Source organism: Gavialis gangeticus, unplaced genomic scaffold (genome assembly GCF_001723915.1).
Source record: "Gavialis gangeticus isolate Ggan-Ray unplaced genomic scaffold, GavGan_comp1, whole genome shotgun sequence".
In the NCBI taxonomy this organism is placed as follows: domain Eukaryota; kingdom Metazoa; phylum Chordata; order Crocodylia; family Gavialidae; genus Gavialis; species Gavialis gangeticus.
Genome location: NW_017729031.1, coordinates 64,983,797 through 64,995,545, shown reverse-complemented (window position 1 = coordinate 64,995,545; position 11,749 = coordinate 64,983,797). Strand labels below are relative to the sequence as shown.

The window sequence follows — 11,749 nt, the reverse complement described above, 5'->3', positions numbered from 1 at the left end:
AAAAAAAAAAAAAAAAAAAAAAGAATTTTTCTAGTTTCTGACTGCAGACTTGCTACAATTACTTAGTCTTAGCAAAACGAATATATTTCAGTTCATTTTTTTAATTCTTTTTTGTAGGCATGTGGTGATCCCAAAGCAAAACCATCATATCTTATTGACAAGAACCTGGAATCTGCTGTCAAATTCATAGTCAGAAAGTTTCCAGCAGTAGAAACACGCAACAACAATGTAAGTAACCAAATGGCTACATTTTATAAACAAAATGAAAATGGTTCTCTTGGGCATTGCCTTTCTCTTCTTTTTGAGGAATGTACAGGTTCTAAAGCAGTGGATATTGGCAAATGTTAAGTTGGAAAAAAAGTTTAAATGGATTTCTGATCTATATGACAGTTGCTTTAATTTAGTCCACCCAAGAAAAGAAAAGAGTTGATCTCTATTTCTAACACTTTTATTGGGTTTGGGTTTTCTCCTTCCCTGCTTTAACTTTTCATTTAAGGCATTTTTAATGTTTAACTTCATAAGGAGAAGACTAAAATTGCCTTCTGACAGTACTCTTCTAGTTGTCCAAAGTTGTGATGGTATAAAGGAGTTATGGGACCCTGTGAGAGTGGGAGTGAACTAACACATCAGGAACAGCCAGGACACCTGGGTTATGTGACAAGTCAGTTTGCATAAAAATGTATGCCAGTGGAATATCTCTTTCGTATGTTTGTAGTGCTGTTTTTAAAATACAGCCTATAAATTAACATTTACTGTAACTTAGAATAAAGGAGATGATCTTCAAAGTGCAGGGAAACACTGAAGTGCAGGAAGTTGAACTGTAACTTCTTTCCAAAGAAATATTGTTTCTCTCCTCTTCCTGGTTTTTGTGTGTAGCTTAGGCGGTATATGGTGTCTTACACCACTGTTGGTGATACACCATTGTTGAATTTGACTTTGTGGCCTATTAGGGAAATTAGATTGTGATTGTTTCTCTTAGCAGAAGGATGTCCATTTACTTGTTCACAGTTGAAAGTAATGGGGAAGATTTGTTCTTGACATGCTTATTTTTCTTTTCAAAGGTGGAAAGGGGAGGTAGGTACTGTAATGGGTTTGCATGTTCTGCGCATGCAAATATTTGCATGAGTGGTTTAGAACTCTCATTTTTAATGTAATTATTTAGGCCCACTTTGAGCATTCTTCTGTTTCTGCTATTGTCCATTTAGCAGCATTAAATTATATTTAGTGTTTAATTTCTGTTCCAGTGGCTTCTAGAGTGCCAACACTATACCTTAGGCAATGCCAAAAATAATCTAAAAGTTTTTTTTTTTCTTATGAGGAAATTATATCCAATGAGGAAGCCTTAGCAACAATGCACTCCCTTGTGTTCTTGCACATATTTGCATTATTGATGATTTTTAATGCTTATTCATGTGTTTTTTGTCTGCTCTAATAATAATAATAATAATAATAATAATATATGGAAAACTGTCTATCATAAACTGTGTAGAAAGTAAAACTGATTTAACATTTTTTAAGCTAGATCCAGTGAAGCCTGCTTTAATTCTCAAAACATTGCAGTTGGGTTTTTGATAAAATATATTGCTGACACTGAACACAAGAAATGAATTTCAGTTAAAACATCATTACAAGTATACATGGTAAATATTTATACTTGGGTACATATAGATTAAGACACAACTAACCATACAAGCCTATACAGTGGGTGCTCTGAAATTTATATATGCTGATTAGAGAACAGTTAAAGTATTTCATTTGACACAAATTGTCAAAATTCAAAGTGGGGTGGGGTTTTTTTGTTTGTTTTTACTTTCCATTCCTTGATTATCTTTAATGGATTTAGAATGGGGTTGTTATCCTGGGTGAATGTATAAAAAGATAAACTTTTGTGATTTCTAAGTGTGAGAGTAGGAAAATTTAAATCAGTGGAGGTCAAGAGGATATATTTTTCACTAAAGATCTGAGTCATTCCCCTGTTCTAGAGTTTCAGTGGTTGCTTGGTTCCTTTTGCTCACCTTCCGAAGTTCTGCTGTCATGGTCAGAAAAGCAGGCAGTTGCCTATTATGCAACGTCCAATGCAGTGAATTTTTAATCAATACATTAGTGCCTTTCTAAGTGAAATCTTGGGTATGCAGAAAAGGAAGCACTTTTTCCAAATAGAGTCCAAAATGAAGTTAGGACGTTGGGATGCTTACAAAGTGCTGGCTTCCTTTTGTGGATGTTTTTGTTCACAAAAAAGAAACTTCTTCAGAAATTAAGAATGTGTGACTCAGTGGTAGCAGGAAGAGGCCAGTTATCACCCCTTCCTCTTCCTTTGTCCCTCCTCCCAACTCAAGGGTTATTGTGCACTACTTTAGTAAAGCACACTAACAGAGTTACTGATAAGGAAGCAGATGTTCAAAGACCTGTAAGGGATAAGGAGCTTACTGGCACAGAAACCATCAATAAATAAAATACTGCTGTGTATTACTGGGGAGATAAGTTGAATGAGCACAGCATACATTTTCCTTCTAGCAAGAATTCTTGACAGCTTTGTATGAAGCCTCAAATTTTGCAATTTCAGGTATAGCTATTAACACTGTTCAGCACAATCTATCCAGGTCTTTCAGTTCAAGCAGAAAAATCTGTATTTATACTGGCTGTCTGCAGATTATACTGTCAATCAAACAAGTTTGTGCACAACCAGAAAATCATAAGCATTGACTTGGTGTTTGAATCTTCCCTCACCTGTACCCACTCCCCTGCTTCCTAATCTGGGGGGAAAGAACATATTTTTGGTTTTAAAAAAAAGTCAGGACATATTGCAAAACCCTTTGGATTGTTACTCGGGTACACAATAAATCTTGATGTAACGTTGATTCATTTTGTAGCAGATTTATTCCTTGAGCATAAAAGTTACTTTTAGTTAAAAATGAAAACCTTTCTTCCTTGTGTTTTGCTTGGTTACAAGTCTCAGTCCATTAACTAGTCAGGTCTTCAGTTTTGTCCCTAAACAGCATTCTCATTTATCAATTTCCTTTTTTTTTTTTCTTCAAAGTCATATGTAATGCACAATATTATACTCAGTAAATGCTGAGCTGGCTGGACAGATACACTAGGCTTTTAAAACAGATAACGTTCTGAATTAAATTGCACACTGTGCTTAATCCCATAATTTTTTTTCAGTTGTCTTGATGCGGCAAATTATGACACTCCTTCAGAAAAATACGTTATTTGTAGAAAACTGCATCTTGAATAGGAAAAGTTTGATGAGAAGGAACAAGCCCAGGATTCCTTTGTCTGCTGTAGTTTGAGAGAATTTGACCAATCACCCTCTTGTTTGTGAGTCTTAATATTGGCTAAGGGACAATTTTTGTATTTTTTTTGAATGGTAGATGTTCATCGAGATTTAAATTGCGCTTTGAACACCCCTATGAGAAACGAGTACTAGAAAAATTCTTGTCTTTGTTGTTTGCTCAAACAATGAAAAAGCTACAACCATTTTCACTTCCTCTACTCTGAGTTTTTGAAGCATCTTCAGGAACATTGACAGAATAATTTGGCATGTGCAATCAATAGAACTAAGTAGAGACATGTTTTCTGGGAAGCTCTGTTCAGGCATTGTGCATGTTCAAGCAGTCATTTAGTCATTTGCTGTCTTTGATTCTTATGGTTCATCTGAATTGTTCCTCTTTTTTCACATAAAACATTTAATAGTGGATCTGAAATTTAAAATTTATTTAAGGCATAGTGAAGGAGAAGTTTTATAGTCATTTCTTTTAAACTATTGCTTTGGAACCATGTTGAAGACTATATTAGCATAAAGACTCAATTTTAAACTGTTCTTAACATCTGAATTTGGCATATTTTAGGCATCAAAGATGAACAGAGTATTTTGAATGTAGCTTTTTCTAGCAACTTTTAACAAAAGCTTGGTATACCAAGGACTTTAAATTTGTACATTGTTTCAGTGTTTGAAAATGTCTGAAATGAAATGTCAGGTATCCAGGTTGTAGCTATATTGGTCTAGAGGCAAAAGGAATCAAAAACTTGGGGAAGAGGTGATATCTTCTATTAGACCAATTTCATATTTTCAAAAAACATTTCTTTTCTGAAAGCTTTCACATAAAGACATTTTTTGGCAAATATCTAGTTGGTTTAATAAAAGATATCACCCTCTGTCACAAATTTTGTTTCCTTTTGAAATAAAATACTCTGCTTTTCCATGTAAATAGACTGTTTTTATTTGATGGTTATCTAATCTCAAAGAATCTCAATAAAGCTAAGTGTTCCCTGTCCTTTGAGATGTAGCCCTTTCTGCTGTGTTGCTTGACTACTGTAATAGGGAGTTTTTAGTTAACTTTCCTCCTACTTGCAACTTTTAGCATGTCAGATAAATTTGAATCAGATAAATTCATACGCAGATATCTGGCGATCTCTTGTTCACAGCATTGATCAGCAGTTTTAATATTTATTTCAGATACTGCAAGAATCAAAATCTTTGAAGGCTGGGAAACAAAGTGAAGTAACTAGCCAGTTTTTAGAACCTGGTTATCAAATGCTTTGCCCATTTTCCAAATAATTCTGACTAGTGCAAATTCAGCACTTAAACCACTTCCTTCTTAAGAATCCAATGACATTTGATTCAACCCCAGTTATTTTAAACTAGTGTGTTATGGAATACTTTTAAGGGTGGTGTACAATATGGGCACGAAGTGTGCAAACACCTACACATGATTCATAAGATAAATCCAGAGATTTCAAATAAGGATGTATAGTGTCAAAAGCATGTTGCTCTGTCGTGGTCTTTCTGAGTTCTTTGCAACAGAAAAATTGCTGTATTTGCTTTCACTTGCTTTTTAAGTATGGAAAAATAAGAGCTAGCAATTTTTGAGGGGTGCCTCAAGTCTGATGAGGAGTGTCTTGAGGTTGAGAACCACTGTTCTACCCTACACTCCAGTCACTGGCATCTCCACCCATTCTGTTTTCGATTTCCAGAATGTTGTTTCCTGGAAGGTTTATAAGCTTAACAATAATTCTGATGCTTGAGGTCGATCTGTAGCTCAAAGGTTCCCAGCCCCTGGCCGTGGCCCAGTACTGGGCTGGAAAGGGTTGGCTGCCGGACCGGAAGTCTGGAAGTGACCAGCATACTGTGGAGGGGCAGCCAACCCTTTGCAGTACTCAGTATAAAAAAGGGTTGGCTGCCGCTCCGCGGTATGCCGGTCACTTCCAGACCGCAGCTTGCCAGTCCTCAGTTTGCAGGTCCGCAATTGCTTCTGGTCCACAGTTTGCCAGTCCACAATCTAAAAAGGTTGGGAACCCCTGCTGTAAATGAAAATTCAGCCCAACTCGTTTAATATCATCTTTCAGCTAGATGTTAATGTATGTACCAACTACTGATGTTTACTAAATATGTCAGCCTATAACCCTAGTAGGCTAAGATTTTTCTGGGGTAAAAGTGTTACAACAGTGAAACACGTTCTCATAAGGCAAGTTTTATTTTTGTGAAACTTAAGAAATAAAATTTTGTAGAATTCCAAGCAAGAAGGATTAGAAAAATATTTTATCCTGGTGCATTTGAATCTTTCATTAAGGAGAAACATATGTCTTGAAGGACTTCTAAAATATTAAGGAAGAAAAGTAAAATACCTTTATTTTAAGCTGCAAAATGAAAGTCTCTGTGCACATGCTTTCATTCTAGGCTAGAAGGCAAGTTATTTTGCAGCTGTATATTTCTCAGGAAGAGAATGTTATACAAATTCATCAGTTCCCAGTACTTTGACTGATTTGGGCATGATATGTATGGTGTGGTGTTAATCTTGTGGCCTTTTCTAAGGATTTAACACTGCAGCAGTGAAGTTTCACTAGAAGAGGAAAGGAATTATTTAGTGGCATTGCAGAGTTAAGTTTTTTGTTTTTTCTTGAGCTATAGGATCTCAGTAGCCTGTCTAGTTTGAAGAAAGCCCTTTAATCAACTGGTAATGGTACAGAGCTAGCAGCATCATTTTATAGATGGCTTGTCTATATCTGGGCTGGCAGGATTGTATCTATCCAGCGTATTCTGCAGTATAATTCAAGGGGTAGCAACTTCCTGTTAGAGCAGTGTCTTTAGGGACCCTTTGGGTTTTTTCCCATTGTTTTCTGTTAGCAATGAAGTTCGGTACTGCTACAGCATTCCATTAATAGAAGCCAGTTTATTGACAGTCAGAAACATGATAGTGGCTACGCCTATGCAAGACATTACGTCACAGCAAAAACCATGATGCTGTAGCTACATCGCTGGAGCAACATGTTCCCTCAATATAGTGCATCACTATGATGACATAGTGGCTAAAAATAACCGTGTACTGGGCAGATGGTGAAGTACAGGCTGCTACTGTGCCTAGTACTTCCAAAGGGAAGTACTAAATGATGGTGTAGTAACAAGGGCACCATAGGAGCATGTGTAGATGCACCCAGTGTCAACTAACTACTTAGGAAAAGGACAGACAAGATGCTTGAAAAAGTATAAGTAGTTCAAACTCATAAGTATATTGGAGTGGGGTAGGGAATGAACCATCTAGCAACTGGAAATATTCATTTCTTATAGTTTGGAAGTGTTACATGTTATAAATTTAAGTCTAAATATAACATTTGAGAGTACCAAATTGGAGAAGCAGTCATTAGTTACTAGAGCTGCCTAATCCATCTGATTTTAAAAGTCCTTTTTTAAGAGTCTTTTGGGAAGAGAGATTTGTGGCTTATGTCGGTTTGGGTTCAGCTCTTGAGGAAATCAATTAAAAGCTTGTGTATGGAGGCAGGGTGGGAGGATGTTTTCCTTCAAATATCTTTGCTTTCATTCAGAATAGTATGTAGGTAAAGGTATTTTGCAAGGTATGTTGCAGTGCCTTTATGCAAAGGTCTGAGAACACATTTTGTAAGAGGGTGTGTCTATGTGTTACCATCTATACCAGGGTTGTCAAAATGTGCAGCCCCATGGGCTGCATCCAGCCCTTAGAGCTGCTTAATCTGGCCAGGGAATTTGGGGACAGAGGTAGCAGGATGTGAAGGCTGCTGCAAAACCGGGGCCCCATTGGTTATGGCTGTTAGTGGCAAGGGGACAAGTGAAAGCTGTGCCCTATTCACCCTGTCACCAGCTCCATGACAGCAAGTGACTACTCGGTTCACAGCTACTTTCCCTTCCACCTCTGTTGCTGCAACCGCTGACCCTACTGCCTCCACCACTTGCCCTGTGGATCCTGCATGGGGTGAGTCTAACACCTCCGTTCTGTACCCTGAAAGAAACCAAGGGATTGTTATTGGAATTAAATTCACTGTACTCAAGTCTTAGCATGTTTTATCCAAAGACAAGGTTCTTTACAAAGGGATTAGCTATTATCTCTCCTTAATGAATGGGAAATTTTAGATATTTAGAGGTGAGTTAACTTGCCTATGTCTCTAGTTTCCTGTTTATTGGGCCAGCTTCCTGCTAAACATATTGGATATTCCAGGTTCTGCGTGAGAATACAAACACTGTCTGACAGCAGAACGTATATCAACCTCAGTTTAGCCTGAGATTCTCAAACTGAGTTTATCAAAGAAAAGTTCATGCAACTTCTCTGAAATGGTTGTGAAGTCGAAAAAATAAATTCTTTGTTTAGTAATGGGATCTGATTATATTTTTTTTTTTTACATATCTGCTTTACAATGCATATTCTGTAAAAGGTACCCAACTGAGCTCAAAGTAGTAATGGAAGAAGGGTATGTCAACAAGTTACCCTGTATGATGTGAAAATATATCCCAAAATTTTAGTTTTTTACTTGTGCTGCCTTCACAGAAGAAATGCTAATGGGGGGGTGGAACCCTTTATTTAGAGATAGTTGCTCTGAAACGAACACAGATCACCATCCTTTCCCAAGCTTATGTATGTCTAGTATATATCTTTCATGCCCCACAGAATATCTGATTTGCCTGTCAGTATTTTTTTATATTATCACTGAAATTTTGTCTTGATCTCTCAACTAAGCAATATTTTACTAGTGAATTTAGACAGTCTGAGATTGAGGGACATACATGTATCGTCATTTGGATAATACTTTATACAAAGAGAGAGATAGCAGAAGGGTATGAAGGAGATATTTACAGCTGAGCAGACAGATAAAGATTTCTCACTTGGAAATAGCCAAAAAAAATAATTCTTGGATGAATTTAGGATACATTTAGAAGCTATTGTAAGTGTTGGCATGCCAATGGAGCTTCTTTGGCATGCCTAAGGACATCAATTTTAAAATAATACTTTGTGAAAATTTTTCACATAATACATTATAACAGAGACTTGTGACCATTTTCCCTCAATCCTGCACTTTTGGTGGTCTGATAATTTTGCCCTTGAAGTCAGTATCCCCTTTTTGCATTTTACACAGTGGTAGGTTACAGAAATATTACAGATAGAAAATGCAATTTGTAAAGCCTTAACTGGCAGTGGACAATTATTGGCTTTTATAGCTCACAAGAGTAATTTTACTCTGCATTTAAAATAGCACAGATTTCAAGTTGATGTCTGTCTTAAGACTGTTAGCAAGGTTGTACTCCAAACTGTAATTGTGGACAGTTGAGTTAGGCTGCATGTAAAATAATACCAGGGTGAATCCTGAGGGGGTGCAGTGTGGCATGATTGCATCCCCCTTTCATAACACAGTGTGGGAGCATCTGCAGAGGATATTTTTAGGTCCTGAAGCAGGTATGAATCCTACCCTCCCCCATCCCAACACCCCATCCCCTCCATGCTCAGTGGCACTGCAAATCCCCGTCCCTCCCCTCCTTCCCCCATCCCTGACTGCCCTGGGTGCCAGAGGGAGCTCCAGAGTTTCTCTTATTCTGCTCCAGCCAGGGTGTACAAGGAACTGGGTTCAGTTGGGGACAGTAGCATTGTTGGCAGGTTCCCCCCTCCTGAGTCTGCTCCTGGGTTGGGGAAAACATATTGTGGGGAGAGGGGAACAAAATCAGGCAGGGAAGAGGAACGCACTTGCTCCCAATTACTGTTACTGACCCTGGCTGAAGTAGGGCAGGAGTGGCTCTGGGGCTACTCCAGCCCCCAGGTCAGGTAGTTCCTTGCAGGGCAGGGGAAATGAAAGAGGTGGGGCCATGGCGCTGAGCACAGAGGAGGTGGGAGGGGAAATCATCATCATGAGCAGCCACTGATCTTGGGAAACCATGGAGATGGTGCCTTTGGGTTACTGGGTACCACCACAGCTACGTGAGTGACTGAGGAGTCTGATGCATGACAAGCAGACCCTCTGGCAGGTTGCACATACCAACTCAGTTGTACTTGTGCTGGCATGCTGACTAGCGTCTTGTCTTGCCTGCCTCTGATGCCTCTTCTCTATCTCATCATTGACCCTCTCCATCTCAAAGTGATGTAGGCCATGCTTAGCACCACTTGCAGCAGTCCAGAGCAATTGATTCCCAGTGTTGGTCATCTATGTGCAGCTCATGAAGCTTTTTCTTGTAGACATCAACGAAATGGAGTTTGGGCCATCCAAGTTGATATTTGTCAGTGGCCTGTTCACCGTGGAGTACGTCCTTGGGGATTCAGACATTGCTCATGTGATTCACATGTCCTAACCAACGGAGGTATCTCTGTCTCAGAAGCATGAATATACTGGGTATCTTGGCCCATTCCAGAACAGCAAAGTTGGAGATTTTATCACACCATATTATGCCCAGGATATGGCGGAGACATCAAGAATGGAAACTGTTTATTTTTCTCTCTTCCTTGGCATAAGGAGTCTGCATTTCACTGCCATACAATACAGAGCTAAGTACGCAAGCATGGTAGACAGGCATCTTTGTCAGTAGAGTGAGTGCTCTGTTAAAGTTTAGTCATTGTGTTGCTTGCCTTTCTGATGCAAGCATTAATTTCCACTTTCAAGCTAAGATTTTGCAAGATGGTGGAGCCCAGTAAGCAATTGTTTTAATCACTTCCGTGCTGTCATCATTTACTCTAACTTCAAGAGGGTGATCATCACAAAGCATGGAAAAAGCAATCCATGAGAGTTTGTTTGCAGTGCTGCTTCTGAATGACTAACACTTGCTGCATCATTAGCAAAGAGCATTTCACAGACAAGAGTTTCTCAGGTTTTTGTTTTCGCTTTGAGATGAGTGAAGTTAAAGAATTTCCCATTGGATCTGGTTCAAAGGTATACTGCTGAAGGGCCTCTGAATGCATATTTGAGTGGGACAGTGAAGAAAATCCCAAAAATATTTGGAGCTAGGACACAGCCTTATTTGACACCACTCTTAATTTTGAATTCTTCCTAACATGACCCATCAAACTGAATCATTCAACTCGTGCCAACATGGGAAGGACTTGATTATTCTCAGAAGCTTGAGAAGGCAGCATATGTTACTCAGGATTTGGAACAAGCCATCTCTGCTGACAAGATCAAAAGCTCTGGTGTGATCATCCAGGGTGGGGGGTGGGGAATACTTGCCTTCATTAAAAAAAGAAAAAAAGCCCTTCCCCATCGTTTCCCTCTTCTCTCTAGGGCTTATGGAAACAGAATGGTGACTGGATCTGTTGCACGCATCCAGAAGTAGGAACATATAGATGTCCATGGAGGTAGATGGTTCTTTTAGAACCCTGACTTCAGATCTGAGGAGCAGCTGTCAAAAGAAGCTGCCTTAAGGAGGTTCATTTTTCAGTATTAACAAAAGGGCAGAGGTTTATCAGCACTAAGGAAATAACAGCTTAGTTCTCTTGACCTGTTCCATTCACACTCTCTTTAGACACACAGGACCAGATTTTAGAAGAGCTTAGCTTTTTCATTTAGACACCCAAGCTGTTAATTAAAAAAACTAACCCCAAAAGGCAAGAGGGAAATCCTGGCATAGAGTGACCATATTATTTTTAAGAAAATCCGAGACACGGCCCCCCCCGCCCCACCCCAGCAGCTGCAGGCAGGGATACTGTCTGGTGGGGAGGCCCGTCGTGCCATGCTACTCCACCTCTCCGCTGGACTGTGCCCTGTAGCCTGCAATTCCAGGATTTCTGTTTCAATTTTCAACAACCACCCAGGACCAGCCTATGAAATCTGGAACTGTCCTGGCCAAACTGGGACATATGGTCACCCTATCCTAGTGTCATTTATGTTCATAAGGATTTTCGTAGGGTTGGATGGATGTTGTAGCTGTGATGGTCCAGAAAATATGCAAGAGGCAAGGATTTTTGTGGGTGATATCTTTTATTGGACCATCTGCACAGTTGGGAGAGATTTAGACAAGCTTTTGGGCACAAAGTATCCCCTTTCTCAGATCTGAAAAGGGAACAGGTGCAGCGTGAACTAAGTAACAGACAGAACAATGACCTGTCTAAAACTCCATGTGTCAGTAGAATGCAGCAAGAAGGTTAACTTGATTAGTGGAAGGTCAAGGCCATTCAAGGGAGGTAGAGGTTCGTTATCGCCTGTGGCAGGGGTGGGCAAAATGGCGGGTCCAGCCAGTGGCTGGACTCCATTTTCCAGCAGGCCCTGCTTGTACTGCTCCTGGCTGGTCTCCATGGACACCCCAGAAGCAGCAGGGCTATGACAGGCGTCTCCGTGGAGACCGGCCCGGAGTGGCACACGCAGGACGTGTAGTTGGGCAGGGAGCTGCTTTGGAGCTGAGATCTCACAGCAGTGACAGCATGGGGCAAGAGCCAGGGCATAGATCTGCAAGTCACTGCCAGCAAGCCTTTTCCCACGGAACTAGTGCTCGTCTCAGGTGTGTGGGCAGCAGATTGTGGCTGTGCCC

At 39.8% G+C, this 11,749-nt stretch overlaps 1 protein-coding gene across 1 annotated transcript in view; it reads left to right on the top strand.

The window, feature by feature from the left end:
• Positions 1-11,749, top strand: part of NCKAP1 (NCK associated protein 1) — a 130,208-nt gene that overhangs the window by 3,105 nt on the left and 115,354 nt on the right. Inside the window, exon 3 of the mRNA XM_019522863.1 lies at positions 118-228. Coding sequence (XP_019378408.1) covers positions 118-228 — 111 coding nt within the window. The remainder of the gene's footprint in view (positions 1-117; positions 229-11,749) is intronic.